Raw genomic sequence first — 24,916 nt, 5'->3', positions numbered from 1 at the left:
TGATATAGCTTGTTAATGTGATCTTGTTTAACATACTTTATATGCTATTACATAGTATATCCTTAATTTATAGTTGATTTTTTACAAATGAAACATCATTCTCTATATTCTATAATCATATTCTATAATCTTATAGGTTTTATGCAAAATAAGTAGCAATTCTAGCTGTTAAATAAATGTATTAGTGAAATTAGTCTCTGAAATTTTGTAGAGTAGAAATACACTTTCAAATGACAATTCTCTAACTTTTACTTAGGTACTTGAGTAAATATACCTCATTCGTTTCCTGTAGTGTATATATAAAAAGAAGCAGCAGAAGTAAGAGGATGATGAAAAGCACAAAGAGAAACAGACAAAGTGGCAGAAATGTATTTCGAGAAACAGAACAGAAAGCACTATCATGATTCTCTGTTCTATCGTCTCACCTGTTTCTATTTTCAACTATAGTGTCATGGTAATATTTTGGTTTTACGTCAGTACCAGTCAATCAATGCACATCAACGGGCTTGTCTGGGATAAGAAAGGGCTAGGGTTGAGAGTGTAAGAAGAGAAGGATCAATGTGATAATCTCCTTCTCTGTCCTGCATTAAAGGAATCCTCTCTCACTGATCTGAGCTCTCTGATGACGCTAAATTTCTCTGCAGCATTTTAAAAGATAAACTGACCCTAAGATAAGCGCTCTCATTTTTCCCTCTCTGACACTTTATGCACAGAGTCACCTGAAACCAGCTCCAGCCTTTTTTCTCTTTGTAACAGTGGAGTGAATGTGCAGATGCAGGACAGTCTGATGAGGCCCCAGTCTGGTAAAACACAACATGAGCTTGGCAGGGGAGAGAAACAGCTATTAAACAGACTTTTATAGGATTGGGTGTCCACTCGCATTACCTGAGGCTTTGATACGTGGATTTTAACTTTAATGTTATCGGCTCACATCAGGAATATAAACACACACACCTGCAGTCCTGTCTCACATTTACCAGCCATCTGTGAGTCAGTAATAGAGTATGTCATTTTTATGTGTGTGTGTGTGCTGTGGTGGGACTGAAATCAACATGCCACCCAATCTAAATGACAATATACGTTGTTCGTCCCTACTTACAATAGGACCCGTCCAGTAGCATACTTCATGGTCCCAGTTATGGAACTGTCACGGTTTTGTTTGGTTCTTACACCAAAACATCTTGGATAATATTCCTCAATGCACATCAATTAGTTTCAAGTATCTTCGGGAAATTAAGTTTTATTTTCTATAATCCTAGGGCAATGAGATGATTATTCTCTTACTTACACAGGTTGAACTGGCTTTTTTTTCCATTTGTTAAAAGAAAAGTTTTATTGGTCCATGGTCTGAATTGTCTTAATTAGATTGGAGCTTTGACACTGTTTAGAGATTTAACCAGTCAATGTATAAAGTAGTTTGAATTAGCTGTACCTCAACCAGTTACTACAGTAAAATACAATTTACATACCAATGAATGAGTATTAATAGCGTAGTAATGTAATCATTCGATATTCGCGTCAATTAAAATCTTTAAGTGTATTAAACAAAGGTTTTAATGCAAGACTTGCAGCAGAACATGTTTGTATTGATATTTTCCTTACGTACAGCCTCTCTACACCTCCACCAGTGTTGATGCGTGTGTGAGAGATTGATTGCAGCATCTTATGTTTCCTAACCACAGCCTTTGACATGTTTGCAACAATGAGAACTCTCAGCACTTATACTGCATACACAGGTGCTATGTAGTTGCAACAGCCATTTGTTGAATGACAGGCTGTTTGGACTTGGGGTGGGGTAAGGGGGAGGTGGAGAGAGGTAGAAATGGAGAAGGGAGGTAGAGGTGTGGAGGTGAAGACAAGCACAGCAATAGAGAGACTTTGTGCCTGAGGCAGTATGTGACTGTATGTATAACTACACGGGCATTGGCCTGTGTGTGTGTGTGTGTGTGTGTGTGTGTGTGTGTGTGCAGGGTGGATTAGTTTGAGTGTCCTCAGCTCCCAGGTCTCAGCTGTGGTGTAATTGATTAAATGAATTAGTATGAAATATAAAATTAAACTCCATGAACAGGGTCATATGTTATCTAGGCGTCTGTGCGTCTATGTGTGTGATTAGGATGAAATATGAAATTAGTCATGATGAATAGCACCATATGCACGCGTGTAATTGAATTAAACAGTATGTGTGCAGAGTCTTAGCATGAATGAAATGTTCTCCCAGTATGCCTCATCCTGCAGAGCGGTTGACAGGTTGGTGTGAAAGACTAACTGTCAAAATGCTACTTATTTAATTACTGACCCAGTATTTGTTGCCCAGGATGTACAGCTGGGTGGCAAATTAAAGTTAAACAGCATTAAATGTCGCAGTAGGGTGTTCGACCACTTCTCCAAAAGCTGCAGCTGAGTTTTATTGGAAGGATGAACACTTTTCTTCCAAGAGCTATTCCCTCATTTGGTATTTTGCAGATGGTGGTGAGGATTTCTGTCTTTCTTCGTTCTTTTAACTGGGTTGAAATCCCGTGATTCTGGTAACATGATATTAATACTCAAAAGTGGTGGAAAAAGAAATTCTTTCTGAAAAGAAGCAGGGGCATGCTGTGTCTTCTATTTAATAATGGCAAAATGATGTTCAGGAGAAGGGTGGGCTTGTTATTATATATTGGGTTATTATATTATTTAGTGTTTTACTGATGCAATAGTGTGCATGCAACATTTAGTTGGTCAATGTTTAAAAAGCATGAATTTAAAACAATGCATCACAATTTGCAAACTGATCTCAAAAGTAACCTGTAACTTTCGCTATCAAACAAATGTAGAAAAGTAAAAGAAGGCTGTAAGTATTTGCATCTTTAATGCAGTGGAGTAGAAGCTTAAAGTAGAATCCAATGGAAATACTCAATTAAAATGAAAATACCTTAAAACTCTACACACAAACATGTAGAGTTACTCAGTGGTGAGATCAGAGGGTTGTGGCATAAACAGGAAGCCAAGATAATCTAATATCAGAGCCTGTTTGAGTTGCACACATCACCTCGTCTTGTCACACTTACTGTTAAATCCTCATGACTGTGTGTTTATTTTACTGACACAATCAGTAGGCAACGTATGGGCGTATGACGCGAGTGTACTCAAGGCAGTTGAGTCATTGTAGAATGAAAATAGCCGACTGTGACACACAGCACGTAAAATATCAGCCACAGAGAAGCTCCTTTTGCAAGTCAAGGTTAAATATACAAGGTTAACATACTCATACATTCACATGCTCACACACACGCGCATGCACGCAACCATGCACACCTATGCACTTTTCCAAGCAAACAAGTCAAACCATGGTGGCACACTGGCAGAATATTGTAGTAGGCAGCAGCAGATTATAGCAAACAGCCCTGCACATACATACATGCACACCTTCAGCTCATTTACTCTCTTGACAGAATACATTAAAAAAAACAAACTGTGCAGATCTGCACACTAGTGCTGCTGATGCTTGAGCACTCGCTTTGAAACCCTTCCAACTTCATAGCCTTCATTTGAAAAAGGAAATTTGGATCAGGTTCAACTTCCTTCCAAAATAGAAGTTTAAAAATACATTTAATCTCAAGAAAGTGGAGTGTGAAGGTTTTCATGAATGTAGGTGGAGGGAACAATAGCCTTCCAACGGCACAGGCTGTTTTGCTTATATAACTCTGTATTCAGTGTCTGTCATCATTGCTGGAGGGTGTTTACATTGTCTGGTGGCCTTATTCAATCTGCAGTTTTGTTTCTTTTGACGGTACAGATTTATGACCATTGCTGTGTGAACTGTTTGGTGTCTTCGCGTGCTGTTATGTCTGCATTGTTTCACTTCAGAGATGCTCCTTTCACACTGCATTGTTTCTGCTCGTTGTTTGATGCTTTTTGCCAAGCGAGCGAGCAGAGGAACATTGGTGGACAACTCCCTCTGAATGCTGTATAATTACTTTTAGAATAAAGTTAAAAATATGGTGTTTAATTCCGAGAGGGTTTTATTAGAAAACACAAACAAGAGATCAAACGTTAAGTTAACCACTTTATAGTGAAGACCCACCAATTAAGAAACATTTCACCCACAAAATTATCAATCAAACTCATTAGGTCACTGGCTCAAATACATCAAAGGCTTGATGCAGCATATTTTTAATCTCCAGTGAGCTGCGTGCCAAATCAACTTTTGAGATTATAGTATTAATTGTGTTAATATATCTAATCATTAATTTATTTGGTGCAGTAATTTGAAGTTTAAAATATGCATGCATAGCATCCTAAGAAAATGCATTAGTCTTATTTCTGCAGAAAACACTGCTTCAGCATAATTCATGTTTACTGGTCTGCTCTCGTCTTTGCATACTGTGTTTGATGCAGGTAATCTTTCTTTTATTTATTTATTCCTTATTATATTTTATTTCATTTTTTCTGTAACAGTACCCTTCTCATGCAGCCAAGTTTCCTTTTGTTCTGATATATAAACATTTTATCTTCTCTGTAGCTTTCATTCTGCCAAGTAAAATACCTTGATCAAACTTCACAGTGATTTAATGCCATCTTAGCAACGTTTTATAACTTTTATCTCTTCATTATTTTGCAGACAGCTCTCTCTCTCGCTCTCTTTCTCTCTGTCTTACTCCGTGCTTCGTCGTAGGCGGGTTTTCCGCCAGCAGGGTTTGGTTGATTCTTTATTGATTTGTTGGAGGGGCACAGGAGGTGGAGGAGGAGAAAGTGAAAGGGGAGGAGTGGATGAGAAACCCCGGCCTGGTGAAAGAGAGAGATGTGATTGTGCGTGTTTGGGACCAGAGAGGAGAGAACAGAGTGATCACAATCCGGGCAAAAGTCCGAGCGCGGACGGAGCGCACTTAAATCACGTGGAGTGTGGATTTTTATAAGGAAAAAGTAAAAGTCTCGTCGGAGTGACTTCTGGTTGTACTTTGTTTTCCTCCTCTCCTTGTCTCTCCACCCCCCTCCACCCTGCATTCCGCGGAGCAGCTGTGTTTTAATGCCCCTGTGCACCCGAGGAGGAGAGGCAGGAGCGAAGAGTGAGGAAGAAGAGGAAGAAGAAGAGGAAAAAGAAGAAGTGAGAAGGCCTGGACACCACCCCTCCTCGCCCTTTGGAGGTCTGTCCACTCTCCCCTCCTGGCCCTGCATGGACGGGGATGGGGAGAGCCGGATGCTGTTGCCGCGGGGCTGAGCGCCTCGCCTCCCCGTCTCTGGCGCGCCGCTTCCTGCCACTGCTGCTGCTGATCATCGCTCTCTGCTGCGGTGCTCGCATAGGTAACTAACTTCACTTCAGCACTGCAACAACTCCACGCCTCTCGGTCATAATCTTAACAAATCTCTAATTTTACGCACTTTATTGTCCAATTTTGCACTAATTTCTGTGAGCTGCACCAACTACAACCACGGTGACAACATTTATTTTAGGTGTGTTGGATTTATTAGAGCCCAGAATGACTTTATTAGTTTTTAAGCGTTTGCCATCACTGTGTGGCCGATCCTTACGTTGGGCCCAGTGCTGCCTGACAATGGCTCTCTCTCCAGCGGCAGTGCAGCAGTCTGAGCACGGATCGAGTTTCTCCTCCTCTCTCCTGGGCCGTCATTCTCCTGTCTGCCCCTTAATGGCTCCTGGAGGAGGGGAAGAGAGGGTGGCTTATGATCATATATAACAGTTTACAGATTTATTCACAACAATATCAACAAAGACAAAAAAATCAATCTGATAATAAAAAGTTTCATATCTGACTTACATGCTGTTTTCGTTTACTTGCATGATGCAAATTAATTTAATCCATCATAATATCAGTGACTGAAGTTCCAGCATTTAGACTGCAGTGTTACTCAATAGAAGAAGTGTAAGTTAATGCTTTTCTGAGCAGAATTTCTATCACTTAAAGCCAAAAGTTAATAAGGTGTTTGTAACGATTATTGACCCACCAACATAATGTCACACCTTCCACGGTCATGACTTACAAAGTTATTTACCACCCAGCTTGTTGGTTTTAAAGGTATTTGGCTTAGGAAAGACACTGATGCATTTCTCCTTTGGTACAAAAAAATGGCATAATGGTCTCTTTCCAGAAATCTTTTTTTTTTTTCTTATTTGGCTAGTCTGTGTGTGTGCAGGGGTTGGCTGCTGTGGCTGTTGAACAGTCACACCTCCAGTAATTAGTTTAACACAGTTCAGGCAGCGGGACAAAACCACCTCTGCCTGCAGTGTGATGGAGAGAGAGAGAGAGAGAGAGAGAGAGAGAGAGAGAGAGACCCACTTCACATTAAAGACCCTCTTGGCCCCTTCTGCTGCACATGTATCACCTGGAAAGAATGTGTATTATTTAGTGTGTTTAGCCAAAACAGAATGTTGTATTTGTTAAAGCCTAAAGTTTTAATTGGCAGCCTTTAATTGTCCCTGGTATGTCAGGGATATCTGAATTGTTGACTGTTGTTTGTGGCGTCTAGTCAAGAGAGGGAAATAGTGCATGCTGTAGTGAGCTCATGTGAAGTGTTGTATCTCTAACCTGGGAGAGCTGATTGTGTGATATGAGCTCAGTGTGTGAGAGAGTGCACATAACAAGGTGATCAATAAGCACTTCACAAACCATTCCCTCATCTGAGAGATAATCCCAGTAGATCCGTTTCTGACCTCCGGAGATCAGAGAAGTGGAAGGCAGACAGAAAGGGAGGCAAAGAATGGCTAAACCAAACCTTGGAGATTCAGCTGGTGGATCTTCTGACATCAGTGAGTCAAGGGGGTGAGGAGACTGGCCTGGGGAACCAGAGGGCTGAGGGCCGAAAACAAAATAGTGCTGATGGAAGCAAATGGTACAAAGTGGGGGGAAAAAAAAAAAACTGACAACAGAGAGAAAAGACGAGATCTATAAGATGAAAAAAGAACAGCTGGGAGAGGGGGATGGGGAGAAAAAGAGAGGTTAATATTTGGTGGAACGTGGAACGTGGTGTAACTGTGCTGACTGTTTTATTGTGTCCGTGTTAGACACTTACCCCAAGGGATGAGCCAAACCAGGCTATGGATGTGTGGATATGCATCAGTTCCTCATATAAGAAGTTCTTTATCCTCTTCTTAACAATATTTTTAAGTCCATTCCATATTCATCACGTCAACTTTCCAGAAATTGCTTATTTATATGCATAGATAGGATTCCAGCTGCGGTACAGCTATGCACGCTTAGAAAGGACTCTTAAGAGGACGCCTTCACAAAAGGGAGCTCATCAGAAGCCTAGAAGAAAAAAGTATGAAATAGTGCTTTTGTATTGGTTCAGAACATCATTAATCATCGTATGAAAATTTTTTTTTTTTTTGCTCGATGTACCCATAGGAGGCAAGAATACAGGGTCAGCTTTAATAGGACAATGAGATTTGGTTTGAAACTTCAGCAGATGTTTGTCGGCAGAGAGGCAGGAATATTTTATACATGTCGGTTGTTTGATTCATCCATCAGCACCCTTCTTGCTACATCACCCTGCGGCGAAAATGTCAGCGAATGAGTAATTTTGTGTGTTTTTGCCCATAATTCTGATAATTCTAAATGAGAGTAAACCCAATCTGATTAGACTGGGAGTAGTATTTGTTAGGTACTGCAGGAGAGATAGGGGGGAAGGAACAAGACTTTTGGTGCGGCTGTCTAAGACAGTGTGTCCTTAGTACTCAGTGTGTCTGTACAGTGGTGGTTGGCTTGGCCTGTATGTGTGTGTCTGAGTGTGTGTGTGTGTGTGTGTGTGTGTGTGTGGGTTGGTGTCAGCATTTAACAGGGAGGAGAGAGATTCCAAAACGTGGTGTGAGTAGGGGTCCTGCACCCTCATTTCTCAAACTCAGTCCACTACTGCCCCCAAATGGTGGCATCAAACTCCTTCATGCCCCCAAACTCAAAGTCTAAAATTTCCAAAAAGGACAAAGAGGGAAAAGTGCTATTTGCCTGTGTGTGTTTGTGTTAGTGGTATCTTAGCTTTGGCACATTAAGGGAATCTGTTAATTTCCCTGAAAACTGTGTATTTTCTGCTTTTGCTTGGCTATTAGGAGATCACACCAGCATGTGAAGATGGCTGCGTTTAACGGAAGCACAACCAGCATTCTTTCTAAGAGAGCTATTTGCGTGTGTGAGTGCAGCTGCCCATACACTGCAGAGCCTCTCTCTCTCTGTCTGGCCTAATCTAATAGGAGCACGCTGTGACTGATGCATTAGGTCTGGTCTCTAATCTCTCTCTCGCTCTAACTCCCTCTCTCTCTCTGATGATCTATGATATAAAAGGCTGGTTTGACCCTTGTTACATTCAGAAATGTACCAACAGATAAGACATTTTCAGACCAACACATTTGGTCCTGATGGTTATAAAAGGACAGAATCTTTTGTATTTTGGATCTATTTCCTGCCTGCTCAGGTGCTCATATTAAACAAACATTAAAAGTGACAAAAACACAAGTTGAATATTTAATAGTGCTACATTTTTGAACATTTAAAGCTTTACAAGTCATGGTAGCATGTTTGTATGCACAGCACACCTTGTATTGTCTTGCTTTCTCTAGCTATACACACTTTATGTGTTACGCCCTCCCTGGCTATATAAGTGGTATTATCTCACTCTTTGCGGGAAAGCAGTCTTTGCCTTTGTCTCTAGCTGCTCTTTGGTTTATTACACTTCAGGTTTATTACACTCACAGTGCGGCACGGCTGATTGATCAAGACTTTAAACCAGCGGCTGGTTCTTTTTCCAGTTTTATTCGGTTGCATTTAACAGGCTTGTAGCAATGAGTATTTAAGATCAAAGCCTTCTTCACACAGTAACTTTTGTTGTCTTTTGCGAGCATATAAACTTTGCACTCCTAAAGAAATCCAGCTCTGAGTCTGTTTGTACCTAAATGATCAGACAATGTATATTTCCAATTAGTCATCCACGTTTAATACACTAATAATATTACATTCCGGTTGTATTTCTCACTATCTGTGTGTCCTTCCCAGGTCAGTGCCAGGTGATCACTCCTCAGTGTCGTATCCAGAAGTGCACCACTGACTTTGTCTCCCTGACCTCCCACCTGACATCAGCCGTGGATGGCTTTCATACTGAATTTTGCAAGGCTTTACGTGCGTACTCGGCCTGCACACAGAGGACAGCCAAGTCCTGCCGGGGGAACCTGGTCTTCCACTCCGCTGTGCTGGGTATCTCTGACCTTATGACCCAGAGGAATTGCTCCAAAGATGGGCCCACTTCCTCAACACACCCCGAGGTCCAACCCGAGCCCTGCAACTACCACAGCCGCACACAGCACAGCCACACACACTCCCATATGCACGCACATACACACTCCCATGCTCACAGCCACTCTCGGCCTGGGTACCTCTTCTGCGGGCTGTTCGGGGACCCACACCTGAGGACATTTAAGGACAGCTTCCAGACTTGTAAGGTGGAGGGGGCGTGGCCTCTCATCGATAACGACTATCTCTCAGTACAGGTCACTAATGTTCCCGTGGTACATGGCTCCAGTGCCACAGCGACCAATAAGGTGAGCAGAGCTCATACAGAAGGGAAAGCAGAGAAAAATGGGCTTTTTGAGTCTAATTTGCTGTTAACAAGTGGTGTATTATAGTTTATTTGTGTTTGTGCATGTTGGAGAAAAAAAAAAATTCTGTAATGAACTCCAAGTTGCTTGTTGTTCCTCAGAGTAAGAAATTTCATCACCATGAGTCTGGCTCACACCCTTGTTTTCCCTGCTCTACTTTTCTTTCTCTTTCTGTCTCATTTTCTGTGCGTCTCACTTCTTCAGACTCACAGGTGTGAGGCAAACAGCCTGATCATGTGACTGTCTCTTGTGACTGAAGCAGTGTTGGAAACCTAATTTGGTTAATTTGGTTGCATATAGCCTGACCTCTAATAACATGGACTGGGATGTCTGAAAGGACCGACTGTTTGCTTATGTGCCTGTTTTCAAGTGTGTGTGTATGTGTGTCTTATAAGTGGCACTCCTTGCACACAGCTTAAAGCCCTATGTGTGTTAAAAGTCCTTATCCGTGTATGACAAAAAAGACACACACACACACACACACACACACACACACTGACATGCACACACAACCAGATGGATGACCAGTCACACAACGTGATCTTTGTTGTGTTAAAGAAGCAATGTTGATGTTTCCCCCGATGATCTGTCCACTCTAGCTTAGTCGATAGCTTTAATTATTAAAACACACACACACCAATGCATACACTTAGTCATGCACTCGACAGCAAAGACACAAACACACACGTAGAAACACGTGTACACACACACACATACACTCACACATTAAGCAAATAGTGGGGTTGTTACATTGTGGAGCTGAAGGTTTGACCTTGTGTCAGAGGTGGGGCAAGTTATTAGTCATGATTATTAGGGACACACACCCACACTCTCACACACACATACACATACACACACACGCACTTATTAACAGCCCGCCAGGCTTAATGGCTTGCTAGGCCTCATTCCTCACGGCTGTCATGTGAACAAAACAGCCATTCACCGGAACTATGATGCTAGTGCTAACGTTAATGGTCACACCACACCCAGTACCCACTGCTTCCATTCACCACTGGAGCTGTGGGTTTTTATGAGTATTTCTATGGCTATACATTATGCAGACCAGTTTGAGGTTTATATCATGGGAGCGAGCATATTCCTGGACTTTCTGACACGCTTTCAGGAGCTGTTGAAGGGTAAAGGCTTAGTTGTAGAGTTAAGGTTAGAATTAGGGTTTAGGTTTAGATCAGGATAAGGGTTGGACATTTAGTTGTGATGGCTAAGGTTACAGTGAGGGTCTAGGGAATGTCAGTGAGTGTCCTCACAAAGATAGCTGCACAACCATGCGTGGGTGTGAGTGTGCATGTGTCAGCATGTTTGCATAGCTGTGTCAAATTACAACTTGTTAAAAAATCATTTAGTCATTTCTTAGATGTAGTGTGACGAGAGTCAATAACCTGTGTGATGGATGAATGTTAATATTTGTGTGTGTTTGTGTAAGTGAGAGAGACATTTTACCTTATCTCTTGGGCTGTAACTACTGATAATTTTCATGACCAGATAATCAGATGATTTTCTTTTCTAGCTTAATTGATTTATGGTTTAGTCAATAAAACAGTGAAAGTGCAGTCTTCATTTTTGTTCCAACTAAAATATGCTTTGTTTAACCAGATAATTACAACAGATCTTCACCAAGGAATTATTTTTTTTGCTTTAAAAAAAAGGGGCAGGGACAAATGCTATTTTATTAACACCACATTTATGTAGTCAGTATAATAATTAAATAATAATTACAATTTTCAAAAGTTCGTAATTCAGTGTTCAAATTATTTGTTTTGCTGAGCTAAGTTGAAGTTGCAAAGATATTGGTTGACAATCAACTAGTTAATTTGAGTTGAGTAACAGAGCATTCAGCTTATTGTTTCACCTTTCAACTTTAACTGTGAATTTCTTCTGTATCAATTTTTGTTTTTTAAATTTTTTCTTTTCCTGGAGCACACTAAACTTATGTAACTCTCCTCTCTCTCTTCTGCTCTATAGATCACCATCATCTTCAAGCCCTATGAGGGGTGCACAGACCAGAGGGTCTACCAGGCCGTCACAGACAACCTCCCTGCTGCCTTTGACGATGGCACTGTGAGCAGTGGAGACCCCATCCACGCTTTTGCTGGTACAGATGGTGCAACCGGGAAGGTCCGGGCTCTGTGGATCTCTGAGCGCATCCCAGGGCGCCATGTAGAGCTGCACGCTGGCTACATTGGTGTAACTGTAATTGTGCGCCAAATGGGCCGCTACCTGACCCTGGCAGTGCGGATCCCAGAGGAGCTGGCTCAGGCCTACGATGCCACTCAGGACCTGCAGCTCTGTCTGAATGGCTGCCCGAGCGGCGAACGCATCGACCAGGCAGGACATCTTCCCTTGCCCCTCTCCCCCCCTGCGCTCGGCCTACAGCTTCAGCAGCTGCATCGACCCAGCTACTCCGCACAGACACAAGAATCCCTCTACGGTGCCACGCAGAATTTTGGTGTGGAGGGGGCTAAGGAACGCTGCAGGGAGAAGCTGGAGGTGCAGGACATTTATTTCCACTCCTGTGTGTTTGATCTCCTGACCACTGGGGATGCTAACTTCACAGTGGCAGCATACAGCGCCCAGAAGGACATGGAGAGTCTACACCCACACCGGGATAGATGGAGGATCTACCCCCGTGGCTCTGCCACCTCCACCTTACACTCTGATCCTCACTCTGTCAAGTGGCTCGCTTTGCTCCTGCTGTGTGCTCTGAGCATGACGTTGATATAATAGCAAGAGGAGTGTGTGTGCCTGCATGCATGCTGGCTTGTGTACAGTATGTGTATGCACTAAAAGGAGAGCTGGACAGTTACTGGGAAATAGATGTTTTCGTAGGTGGCACAGGTGATAATGGCAACTTTACCTGACAGAATCAGCTCTCTGGAGGAAAAATAATGCAGGAGATGTGATGACACAACCTGTCTTTGTCTTGGGACAGGACACCATGGACAGTGACAGATGTTTTTGTGGAGGTGAATTGAGTGGGTAAATATACACTCCAGACTGTAAATAGTTTAAAATTTTGTCTTCAGTGCACAGTGTAATGGCGTAGAGTTTGTTTTTTTGTGCCATTTGATGTGAGTTTTCCTTGATACCTCAAACAGAGGGTGTTTGTTTTAACAGAAGCACTTTATTTTGATTTTGATTTAAATCCACATCAGTGTTTCTTCCTCTCACTTACTCTCCTGCACCTCGAGTTCTAGAGACTATCTGAAATTTGGGTTTTAAGCTTCAAGTTAGTTGAACAGTTTTTGTTCAAATGCATCATTCTTTCAATAGCTGACTTGAGTCGGCATCTAATTTTACATCAGTCTGTGAGTTTTTCTGTTGAATGTATTGTATGTGAATATTGTCACAGAAAATGCCATCAGTACTATTTTATTGCTGAATTAATGAATTTGTTGTTTTTCCTCTGTCCTGATTTTAGGTATGTGTGTGTGTGTGTGTGTGTGTGTGTGTGTGGGTGTGGGTGTGGGTTTGTTTTACTGTTTTACCAGTTGGTGACAAGCTTGGATGTGTTTTTATTTCATCTGAGAATCACATTAGAGGCTGTGATTGTACCGGCTCATGTTTGTTACTCAGCATATTCACTGTCATGTTCATTTGAGCCAAAGACCAATTATGTATGGAAATCGTAACTCACCACCAAGCCAGCACCCTTCTCCTTCCACAGTCTCTTTCTCCCTTGTCTATAAACTTGCTACTGTAGAGAATTTTTCTCCTACTGCCAGAATTGACAAGCTGCTCCATTCTGGGATATGTGTAAGATACTGGTGTGCAGACCAAACACTGCAAATCAATGAGGAAATTTCACCAGTGTCTGTTGGGATAAATGCTTCTGCACTGTGTTGTGAGAAATGAATGCCATTTGATAACTGATCGAAATGTCAACCCCTACAGCTATGAGCCTTTTTAATATGTAACATTCTGTATAATTATGCCCCACTTGTTTGCGTCGTCTTGCTTTTTGGCATTGTGTTCTCTTACATCATGTGTGAGTGTCAGTGTGGTGAAGAAAGACTGGTCAATGTTGAAATACTTAACTTATTTATGACCGTAGTGTCCTGTAGAGGAAGTTAAGCTCCATATTCTTGCTGTTGGATAATAATTTAAAAAAAATGTCAGATGTGATTGTACTGCCACCTAGTGGTGCTCTGTTGCTATGTCAGTGTGTTACTCAAGGCTCTCAAAAAAAAAAAAAAGATGAAGCCAACTGTGTGCAAGTGTTTTATTTAAAAAACAAACAATAAAGTCAAAACAGTCCACGCGTATTCCCTGTTTTTTGATTTTACATTTACAGGAACTTAACAAAGCAAGATGAGAACACTCAAAATGTCAAATCAATTTCATTTGTAAACTTCCAAACACTTTTGAGAGAAACTGCCCCAACAAATTCTCTAACAAGGAATTCAGAATTAAAGATCAGTAAGACTGAACACACATCTTCTCACAAACACACACACACACACACACACACACACACAGGTATATACAGTATGTGTACTACCCCATCTGTGTGAGGTTAGGCTTCGATCAGATACCAGGTTTGACCTCACAAAAACAATTTGCTTTCAACTGCCATAGTCAGCAGCACCTGGGGTGCCAATGTGCAGAGTCTGAATATGGCACAAAAGAAGATTTGTAACATTTGACACCTGCGTCTCTTGTGTTTCCTGACACTGGATAGTCCCCCATTTAATCCATGAGATTCCAATCCAGGGCTCAGTATCAGACCTTACCCATGATGCTGACCACAAAAATGGTCAGCAATCTTTCAGCACTGATATTTTCAATATGCAAACTTCAGACAAGAAGTCCCACTTTTGAGAGGTTAGTTGGTTTTCAAGGTCACATTGTGTATCAAAAGCTCTCTGTTCCAAACCATCTGAAAAGTTGAATACACCTTGTTAATTTACACACCTTTAGACAATAGTATATATATATATATAGTACAGTATACACTTGTATTATATGTATAAGGTGGAATGACACTACAGTTGGCTGCATGCCACACTGATCACATTTAGTCCATTTAGGGCACAGAGACTCTTACCACGTAATAACAGCATAAGTGGTCATCAGAGTGTTAAAGACAATGATCTTCATGAGAAGCAGCCTCATAGCCAGTACAACCACCATGTTTGTCCACACATGAACATCTGGAGAGCAAACCACACAGATAAACAAAAAGGAGCAACATCTGTACAGTAGGAAGAACATTCATGCTTGTTATTACAGTGTACCTCTTGTATCTTCGTCTTCATAGCAAATCTCATCTTGAGCATCTAAAATGATAAAGATGATCATAGGCTTAGTGGAAAATAATGACACTGACGAGCTCACATGTGATCACTTGTTGACCTACTTGATGAGGAGATGTGCTGTTTCCTGTGGACTTTTGGGTGTCGTCTGTAATTCACAGAGCAACTGAATGATGGCCAATCACTGGTCACCACTGTGATTATTGCCACAGCGCCATGGCCACGATGTTTCTTGTTTACAGCAATGCTGTGTGGTGTGCTGGACGTGTAGCCCTCTGATGGTGACCTCCAGCTGACCTCTAGATGCCCTCTTCTGATGTCACTGACCATACAGACCAGCAGAGTCCAGCCCAGCTTTTCACCCGACAGGTGGACTGGAGGGGCCAGAGATGCCAGCACACCACCCTCTACCCCTCCTGAACCAGGTGGAGGAAGGAAGGAGGCATATGTGGAGAGATCTTTATTTTATCACGGTTGTCTCAAAGAAGGCTATGTGCTGGTTCAAACACAACAATGCAATGAATTACAAAAACCATACAGGGTGTCCATAAAGGCTACTCCTCAAGAAAAGGCACAATGTGTGTCACGGTTTCAGTTTCAGAGTCTGCGTATCCGAGTTTGTTAAAATTTGTTATTAAAAACTTTGATAACCACTGAGTACATAGAACAAATCTGATTAAGATATCTCATCAATTGCCTTTGTGAAATATTTTTTAAATTGTAAAGAGACTTTATGGACACCTGTATATTGTACTTTTAGATACGAGGCATTTTCTGTAAAAATTATATATTTGCTGTTTGGCTTATAAGGACAAAATTCCAACCATGACTATGAAACTACTGTAACAACCTAGTGTAACAGTTGATAAACAAATCATTTATTAGTATTTAACATTACTGCCAGATTCAACATAAAATATATTAATAATTTTATGCATATAAATTATCATTTTGTTTCAGTAATTTTATCTTATAGCATTCATCATTGTGATTTTTATGTATTAACTCTACTAAAAACTCCATCTTAATGATTTTTTGGACATTTATGATTTTCAGTTTTATACCAGAATAATGCATTAAAATTGAAAAGCACTTACCAGTCCACAAATAGAAGATTGGAAGGTAAAAAAGACTTCTGGATGGCTCAGTCATGTCTGCTTTAGTCAAAGTAGCTCTTATGGTTGCCAGGTCACTGCCCTGTGTGTGTGTGTGAATGTGTGTTTGTGCGCCTGTGAAATGGGAGCAAGTCGTTTGGCTTTGCCAGGAGCATTGCATTATGGGGGATGACATGTCTCATTGTTGTGACCTTATATCAACAATAGTACCCCTCTATCTCCCCACCCCCCCCCCCTCACCATCCCAACGCACACAATGATAGAGAGAGAGAGACACACAGACAGAGAGCAAGAGTGTAAACTCTTACACATTTGAAGGTCGATCTATATTTACAAAGAAAGGAGAGAGGAGACAACAGTGATGCGGACATTAAATGAAGAGGCACTTTGAACAACTGGAGACACATCTGCCAATGGCTGTTGGATCTGAGGTGAGAAAATGATCATATCAACACACCCGCAATATTAGATAACCCTCTTGTGGGTTACACCTGCACACACACACACACACACACACACACACACACACACACACACACACACACACACACACACACACAGAAACACACACATACAGTTTTTTTGCCTGTTCAATGGGCGGGAGCTTGAAAGAGAAAGTGAAACTCAACAGCAACAGGGAAATGGAGGAAGGCTAGAGAAGCTGAAGTGACTGAGGTAAAGATTTCTGATGTTTCTGTTAAACATGACCTAATAAACAATGAGAAGGCAGACATTACATTTTTAGCTATAACTCTTTATCATCTCTACAATTACTTAGATTTCTGGTGGCTCTGTACGTTGTTGGTACCAACAGCTTCAATTTTCAGCATTGCAGCACAACTACTGCCTGTGCGACCTGATTTAAAGTGCAGCTATGCTCCTGCAGCTGTTGTCACCTTTCACTTATAGCTCTGTCCTGATCTTGTTTTGTCCGCATGGACAATCATGTGGTTCATTTGTCACATGTTTTAGTCTCCTTCAGGGGACAGCTCAGTTTGCCAGACCTAAATGAGCACATGGTCCAGAATGACCCACTTCCTGTAAACAGGAAAATACTTCTTCTCAAAACTGGAAGCTGGTGAAGGAACAAAAGCCAAAAAATGAGGGATCTCTTCAGCTTACTGAGTGAGGAGTCAATGTTGTCAACTGTTGCAGTGTGGAAACATCTTTATAATCAGTAACGGTCAAATTCATCCAGTCATAGTTGCCCTAGTTTTACATAGATAAGACAGTGACTTTGAAACCGTAAGATGAACTTCGCCCAGAGGAAGCAAAGCATTATCAGACTTCTGTTGATGTGTCTTTTGATCTACTGATGTTCCTTTATTCATCCACTGATGTCTTACAGGTTTGAGAAAAGATGAAAGTTCACCTGACATTTTTACTCCAGCAATATCAGTTTCCAACTCGTACATCAGGTGGTCTTCAGTTGCTCCCAGTCGTGTTTGGAATGTGACTGAGTTCAACACTTCTCACAAGTTGGCCTTTTTTAGCTCAGTGGTTGAAGGACATCACCTCTAGAATGGCCCTGGTCAGGCTGTTAGTGCTGTCTGTGCTTCATGTGTCTCTGATTGGGTGTCAGCACGCTCAGAGTTCGCACCAAGTCTCAAGTCCTCATCACCCAGAAGGGGAGCAATCTCCTTTGGGTGTTGATAATCTGTCTTTTCCCTGGAGCCGTCTTCGTCTGCCAAGGTACTTTTCATGCTACTTTTGTTTTATGCTTACATACAGCACATGGACAACAAAATGACCTGAATCTCAATATTATTTAGGCCTCTGTTTTTGAGTTGTTGATTAGAAATATACATTCTTTCTTGTAGGTACATCATTCCTCTTCACTACCGCCTCCTCCTGCACCCCAACCTCACAGGTCTCAGTTTCAATGGATCAGTGCAAATCCAGATTGATGTCCAGAACAACACAAACTGGGTTGTATTACACAGCAAGAGTCTACAAATCTTCAGTGCCACAATACTAGATCAGAATCTCACTCATCTGTCTGACCAGGTAGCAATAAATGCAGAACTTTTATTAATACAGCGTGTTCGTAATTGTTATCTAATAATAAATAGAAGGAGACTGCACCAAGGATCGGCTTTGAGTCCCTTCTTGTTTGCTGTGGTGATGGACAGGCTGATAGATGAGGTTAGACAGGAATCTCTGTGGACCATGATGTTTGCAGATGACATTGTCATCTGTAGTGAGAGCAGGGAGCAGGTGGAGGAAAATCTAGAGAGGTGGAGGTTTGCTCTGGAAAGGAGAGGAATGAAGGTTAGCTGCAGTACAACAGAGTACATGTGTGTAAATGAGAGGGACTCAAGTAGAACGGTGAGGTTACAGGGAGTAGAGGTGAAGAAGGTGGAGGATTGTAAGTACCTAGGGTCAACAGTCCAGAACAATGGAGAGTGTGGAAAAGAAGTGAAGAGACGTATGCAAGCAGGTTGGAACGGGTGGAGGAAAGTGTCAGGTGTGATGTGTGACAAAAGAGAATGAAAGCAAGAATGAAAGGAAAGGTGGACAAGACAGTGGTGAGAGCAGCCATGTTGTCTGGTTTAGATACAGTGGCACTGAGAAAAAGACAGGAGGCAGAGCTGGAGGTAGCAGAGCTGAAGATGTTGAGGTTCTCTCTGGGAGTGATGGGGATGGACAGGATCAGGAATGAGGACATCAGAGGGACAGCTCATGTTAGATGTTTTGGAGAAAAAGCCAGGGAAGCCAGATTGAGATGGTTTGGACATGTTCAGAGGAGGGACAGTGAATACATTGGTAAAAGGATGCTGAGGTTAGAGCTGCCAGGAAGGAGGCCTAGAGGAAGACCAAAGAGGAGGTTCTTGGATGTAGTGAAGGAGGACATGAGGATAGTTGGTGTGGGTGAGGAGGATACAGAGGACAGGGTTGAATGGAGGCAGATGATTCACTGTGGAGACCCCTGAAGGGAGCAGCTGAAAGGAAAAGAAGTTTGTAATTGTCATCTAAAGTGGAGCTCACATCTTTCTATCTTATCTGGTTCTAGGTTCTCCCAGTTCTTCACAACCCCTCCCATGAGCAGATCGGCATTTTCTCTCCCAGAGTGCTCAGCAGTGGGCAAAAATACTCTCTCTATATTGAGTTTGGGGCAGAACTTTCTGAGGGCTTCTATGGCTTCTATAAGAGCACCTACAGAACCAGCACAGGTGGGATCAGGTAAGACTAAGTTGTGTCGTAGCGAGTTTGGAAAAATGGCTTAAACATACAGAGAGGTTCTAATAGTCCATCTTCTATAAAAAGTGCCTGCTGACATCTCTTTTCAGAACCTTAGCTTCAACTCACTTTGAGCCCACAAGTGCTCGGATGGCATTCCCTTGTTTTGATGAGCCAACCTTTAAAGCCAACTTCTCTGTACGCATTAGGAGGAGCCCGGAGTACATTTCTCTGTCCAACATGCCTGTAGTGAGTGTTGCTTTTTTATTTGCACTATCATGCTGTTAATGTGTGTGTGGAGAAACTGCTGAAAAAATGTCTATAACCTAATACCCGTATTTCAGGTCAAGACAGTCGAAGTAAGCGCTGGCCTGCTTGAGGATCAGTTTGCTCCAAGTGTAAAGATGAGCACATACCTTGTAGCCTTTGTCATCTGTGACTTCAAATCTGTCACTGCAACAACATCTTCTGGGGTGCAGGTGTGCTCTTTTTGGTGGTATTTGATTTTCTTCATTCCTTCCCAATCATATCTCTTTCCGAGTAATACATTTAGTTTTTTGTTTTTGTATGAACTGTTGTGTATCTGTAGGTGTCCATCTATGCCGCCCCAGAAAAGTGGCGGCAAACCCACTATGCCCTGGAGGTTGCTGTCAAAATGCTGGACTTCTATGAGGAGTACTTCAACATCCGCTATCCTCTACCAAAACAAGGTATTTTCTCACCACATCATTTCTCCCTCCCTTCCTCTTTAGTCGATCACTTTCTGTCTCCTAACCTGTGTTTTCCTCTCAGATCTCATAGCCATCCCAGACTTCCAGTCTGGTGCGATGGAGAACTGGGGTCTGACCACCTACAGAGAGACCAGCCTTCTCTTTGACCCCCTCACGTCCTCTGTGTCTGATAAGCTCTGGGTTACTATGGTGATCGGCCATGAGCTTGCCCATCAGGTGAGGGTGTGACAGTGTCACTGACATCCAGGATTCAAGGTTGTTTGTCTATAGTTATTCAGAGGCTCAGAAATACTTTTACTCCATGAATAGTCAGTACAGAATAGTAAAATTCAAACTCTTGGTTGCAGTGGTTTGGTAACATGGTGACTATGGACTGGTGGAACGATATCTGGCTGAATGAAGGATTTGCCAGATACATGGAGTATATTTCAGTGGAGGCCACATACCCTGACCTCAAAGTGGTATGTGGTTTTTTGATTTGAGAATTTACTGATTACTAGATTAATATGAAGCATTGGAGAGCGGTGACTGATATTTATGATGTGTGCACATTCTTTGCAGGAGGAATATCTACTGTACACATGTTTTGCAGCAATTGGCCATGATTCGCTGAACTCCTCTCGGCCAATATCCAGCCCAGCAGACAACCCCACTCAGATCAAAGAAATGTTTGACACAGTCTCCTATGACAAAGTATGACTGCACTCTCAGACAATTGCTTTCAGTCAGTCAAATCAGTTATAAATCAAACAAACGTAGAGTTTAAAATTTTATATTAGTTAATTAGTGATTTTCATGACTGTGTTTGAAAACCTCTAAACACAGTGTTTAACATTTACTATTCAACTTTATATGATAACAGAATATCACTAACAACTTTCAATCTGCTTTAGAAAAAAACATGACAACATAATCTGTCCTGGTTTATTGATTACATAAACCCTTTCTCTCTCTCTCCCCAGGGAGCATGTGTCCTGCACATGCTGCGACACTTTCTGACAGATGAAGTGTTTCAAAGTGGGATAGTGCGATACCTCCGCAAATTCAGCTACAGAAATGCACGCAACCAGGACCTTTGGGACAGTCTAGTCAATGTATGAGCACAAATTCCAAACAAAAATAGATGTATCTCACATTTTTTATGGGAATATGACAAAATTAATGGCTCATCAGAAAAGAGTTGTCTATTTCAAACTAGAAAGCAAAAAATCAAGGGATCTGCAGAACATGTCCTTTCTGTTTTTACATGTGATCTTCTTCCATTTCTATAACCTTTGCAATATTAAAAGATAAAGACCAAAAAGTCACCGATCCATTTACAGAAATCACACATTACTTATTTCCCATTGTACTGTAGCAGTTTAAATGTTTTAGCCATATAGCACAAATCGGGTATATTCATTTATTTTTTGTCTCTTAATGCTGTGTTTTAGATTTCTGAGTTGTATTTTCTGTTCTTTCAGACATTCACTCTTTTCCATTCATTTTATTATGATGCCAATTTGCTGAGGCTTGAAAGATACTTAAATCAAGTTTAAAGTCTCGCAGTCTAAATTTCTTGCTTATTTTTCTGACTTGGAACCAACAGTTGCCATAAAGGTATAAAGATCACATTCAAAAATCTAAAACACATCAGTGTATTATGGTCAGTGGTAATGTGAGGGACAGGTGATTTGTGTTAGACAAAGTAAATCATACGAAAATTTGTTGTGTACTTTATTAGAAATTTTTTATTTTACTTTTTAAATTTCTTTTTTCAGACTTGCTCAGAGGAAGACTTCATCTCAGGAAAACACTGTTACAGCAGTGACCAGGCCACCAAGAATGCAGTGTGTAAACATTTAAAGCTAAACTCTCAGACCTTTCTTTGTGCATTTTTTATGAGGTGGTATGGTCACATGTGTTGATCACCGGTTGTTTTCTGTAGTACCTGTTTGCAGGGGAACATCTGGACCTCACAGCCATGATGAACACTTGGACTCTGCAGAAAGGTATTCCTCTGATAACTGTAACAAGGAAGGGCAGTCGTCTGATACTTAGACAGGACAGGTTCCTGAGGACAGTCCTGCCCTCTGATCCGCTGTGGCCAACACTGCAAAAGGGGTAAACATGCATGTATTCACAGCTTCAGCGTCTGTAAGACTTTGAAGTCAAGTAACCCTCATCTTCCAATGTTAGGTTGTAGATTTTAAAAATACTTTCTCTTCTTGTATAGTTTCCTTTGGCATATCCCCCTGACATACAAGACAGATGCTTCCAGCACCATCCACAGACATCTGATGACAACACACACAGGTAGGAGGGAAGAGAGGATATGTTCGTTAAAACACGTGTATCTTCATTTTTCCTCTGCAAGATTTTGTTTTATATCTTAACTTTTGTTATTTTTGTGTCATCTAGACAGTATACACATAGGAGAGGAAGTCACCTGGGTCAAGGTAAACGCTGACATGACGGGCTACTATGTGGTTCATTATGAGGATGGTGGTTGGGATGGGATGGCCAAACTACTGAGAGAAAACCACACTGCTCTGAGCTACAAAGACAGGACACACTTGATACACAATGCCTTTCAATTGGTCACGTAAGCATAGATGTGTGCATATGTGTTTGTGTCTGTCTGAGAGATGAACCGTGGAGAATGTTTTTCTTTCTGTATGTGTGTGGTTACACATAAATAAAACATCTTTGATTATCCTACCTGAAACAGCACCCAACCTTTCAAATATTAATGTCTCTGTCTCTAAAGGGCAGGTCATCTGCCGATCAATAAAGCCCTAGACCTGATTGGTTATCTGCGATTGGAGACACACACAGTGCCTCTCCTCCAAGGACTGGGCTATCTGGAGTCCTTTTACCAGATGATTGAGAAAAGGAATGAGCATGATGTAACACGCAATCTGGGAGTAAGTGGGAAAGAGCACACCATTACCACGATATTTATGTTGACGTCAGGGAGACATCGAATTCATGTGAGATGCTGCATTTTTGTTTGTTTTTGTAAAGATGTACATCCTGCGATTTTTCCGTGCTGTCATCGACCAGCAGACATGGAGCGACAGTGGCTCTGTGTCTGAGCGGCGGCTGAGGTCAGAGGTCTTGTCACTGGCCTGTCACCTGAATGACCCTCCCTGTGTGGAGCAGGCACGCCATAACTTCAAAGAGTGGCTCCAGTCCAATGGCACACTCAAGTTTGTCTTCTTAAATTACATTTCCAGACACATCATTTTCAGGTTACAGCTGCTGACATAATTTTACATTTTATCATGTCCTCAATATTCACGTCTCTGCCTGTGTTTCCTAGCTTACCTACGGATGTGGCAGAGACAGTGTATTCAGTTGGAGCTCAGGATGACCATGGCTGGGCCTCACTGTTGCACACATACAATGTATCCCTCTCTGAAGCACAAAAAAACAAAATCCTGTATGCCTTGACCTGCAGCAGAGACACCAACAAACTGCAAAGGTACTGTATTCTTTTCTGACTATAGTTTTCCACACAGTAATACTGCCACCATGAGGCAAACACAGAGTATTGTATCACACTACAGCAACTTCTTGTATATGTATGTAACATGTATATCATAGTTTTTATTGTTGACCAGTGTTACAGATATGTTTATCAACTTGAGTAAAGGAGATTCAAGCAATAGTAGTACTTAACAGCATGTGTCTGTGCTGCAGGCTGTTGGAGCTGGGTCTGGAGGGGAAGGTGATCCGTTTGCAGGACCTCTCCGGTCTCATTCAGATGGTGGCCAGAAACCCACGTGGACATCACCTTGCCTGGAATTTTGTCAAAAAGAACTGGGACTTACTGGTTCAAAAGTAGGCATAATATAATTGAGACACTGTGAATGACCCTGTACGATCACTCAAACCATGTGATTCTATTTAAAGACAGTTTTCTTACAGTTTCAAGACTATCACTAACCAGTGAAACTTGTTTTAAATTGATAAGGACCTTATTATGCCACAAGTAGCATGAGGCCATAAAGAATGTACATATGCAGTCTATTCATATATATTAGCATATATGTGTTTGTGACTGTCCTTTTTATTGTCTTTCTGACCTACAGGTTCCAGCTGGGTTCATCTTGTATTAGAAATATCCTCATTACTACTACACACCAATTTTCATCTCTAGAGGATCTTGCTGAAGTAAATACACACTTAAATCTTTAGCTATTTCCTATTCTGAAAGGCAGTTCAGATATTCACAAATACTATGCTAGTTACATTACCTGACATATTAGAAATTTTATTGACAGTACTTTACTAAGGGTATATTTTAATTTTTATCCCTACACATAATCCATAATTCTTAAAATTACCTTTCGTGTGTGTGTGTGTGTGTGTGTGTGTGTGTGAGCCTTGTTGCTATTAAAATGTGCCTTTATCTCAAAGAGGAAACATCTGTAAATGTACACTTTTGTTATGTGAATATTTGTGTAAATGTTTCTGTGTTTGACACCTATAGGTGCAGTTGTTCTTTGAGTCCATCAAAGAACATGCATCTCGGCTGAGGGCTACTCAGCTCGTCCTGGACAACCTGCAGAAAAATGTTCGCTGGATTCAGAGGAACCTAGAGACTCTAAGAAGCTGGTTGACTGAGCAAATGAAGTGACAGAGATGGGGTGGTGTTTCGAACATACCACAGAGTGGATATGTGAAAGTGTTTTGAAGTTGTGTGTTTTTATTTCAAATTTGTACTGTGGTTGTATCACTGGAGACTTGATAGTTTTGCATACAAGAAATAAATTTTTGCTAAAACAAAACACAGTATGTTATTGGTATAAATGGCAGCTAAGCAGTAGCCATGTGCCTGGTGTATGCCTTAAATATTGTGTTGTCTTTGTGTGTGTGCCTGTGTGTTTGTGTGTGTGTGAGAGAGAGAGAAAGAGAGAGAGAAGAGAGAAAGAGAGAGACATTCATTCCAAAGTGACACAAGAATGCTGTGTTACAGACAATAAAATGGTTCATAGTAGCTTCTGGCACTTTTGTGTGTGTTGTTCCAACTGAAATACAGTGCATAATAGTGTTATT

General features: G+C 41.4%; 2 protein-coding genes across 2 annotated transcripts; both read left to right on the top strand.

Moving 5' to 3' along the window:
- The first annotated feature begins 4,773 nt into the window (after positions 1-4,773).
- Positions 4,774-13,764, top strand: rgmb (repulsive guidance molecule BMP co-receptor b). Its single transcript, XM_026320679.1, has 3 exons — positions 4,774-5,280; positions 8,979-9,520; positions 11,558-13,764. The coding sequence occupies exons 1-3, from the start codon at positions 5,163-5,165 to the stop codon at positions 12,314-12,316; spliced, it is 1,419 nt and encodes a 472-aa protein (XP_026176464.1). The 5' UTR covers positions 4,774-5,162; the 3' UTR covers positions 12,317-13,764.
- Positions 13,765-16,510: 2,746 nt separating this feature from the next.
- erap2 (endoplasmic reticulum aminopeptidase 2) lies at positions 16,511-24,648 on the top strand. Its single transcript, XM_026320880.1, has 21 exons — positions 16,511-16,637; positions 17,311-17,654; positions 17,783-17,969; positions 18,976-19,145; positions 19,253-19,391; positions 19,487-19,621; positions 19,732-19,852; positions 19,935-20,089; positions 20,221-20,334; positions 20,435-20,566; positions 20,836-20,967; positions 21,634-21,702; positions 21,801-21,976; positions 22,089-22,168; positions 22,274-22,457; positions 22,623-22,779; positions 22,880-23,064; positions 23,178-23,339; positions 23,558-23,698; positions 23,950-24,031; positions 24,351-24,648. Exons 2-21 carry the CDS (start codon positions 17,485-17,487, stop codon positions 24,495-24,497), a joined length of 2,838 nt encoding a protein of 945 aa, XP_026176665.1. The 5' UTR covers positions 16,511-16,637; positions 17,311-17,484; the 3' UTR covers positions 24,498-24,648.
- The last annotated feature ends 268 nt before the right edge of the window (positions 24,649-24,916 follow it).

This window comes from Mastacembelus armatus, chromosome 9, assembly GCF_900324485.2.
Source record: "Mastacembelus armatus chromosome 9, fMasArm1.2, whole genome shotgun sequence".
Lineage (NCBI taxonomy): Eukaryota > Metazoa > Chordata > Actinopteri > Synbranchiformes > Mastacembelidae > Mastacembelus > Mastacembelus armatus.
Note: the sequence above shows the minus strand (reverse complement) of the source record. Positions and strands in the feature narration are given on the sequence as shown.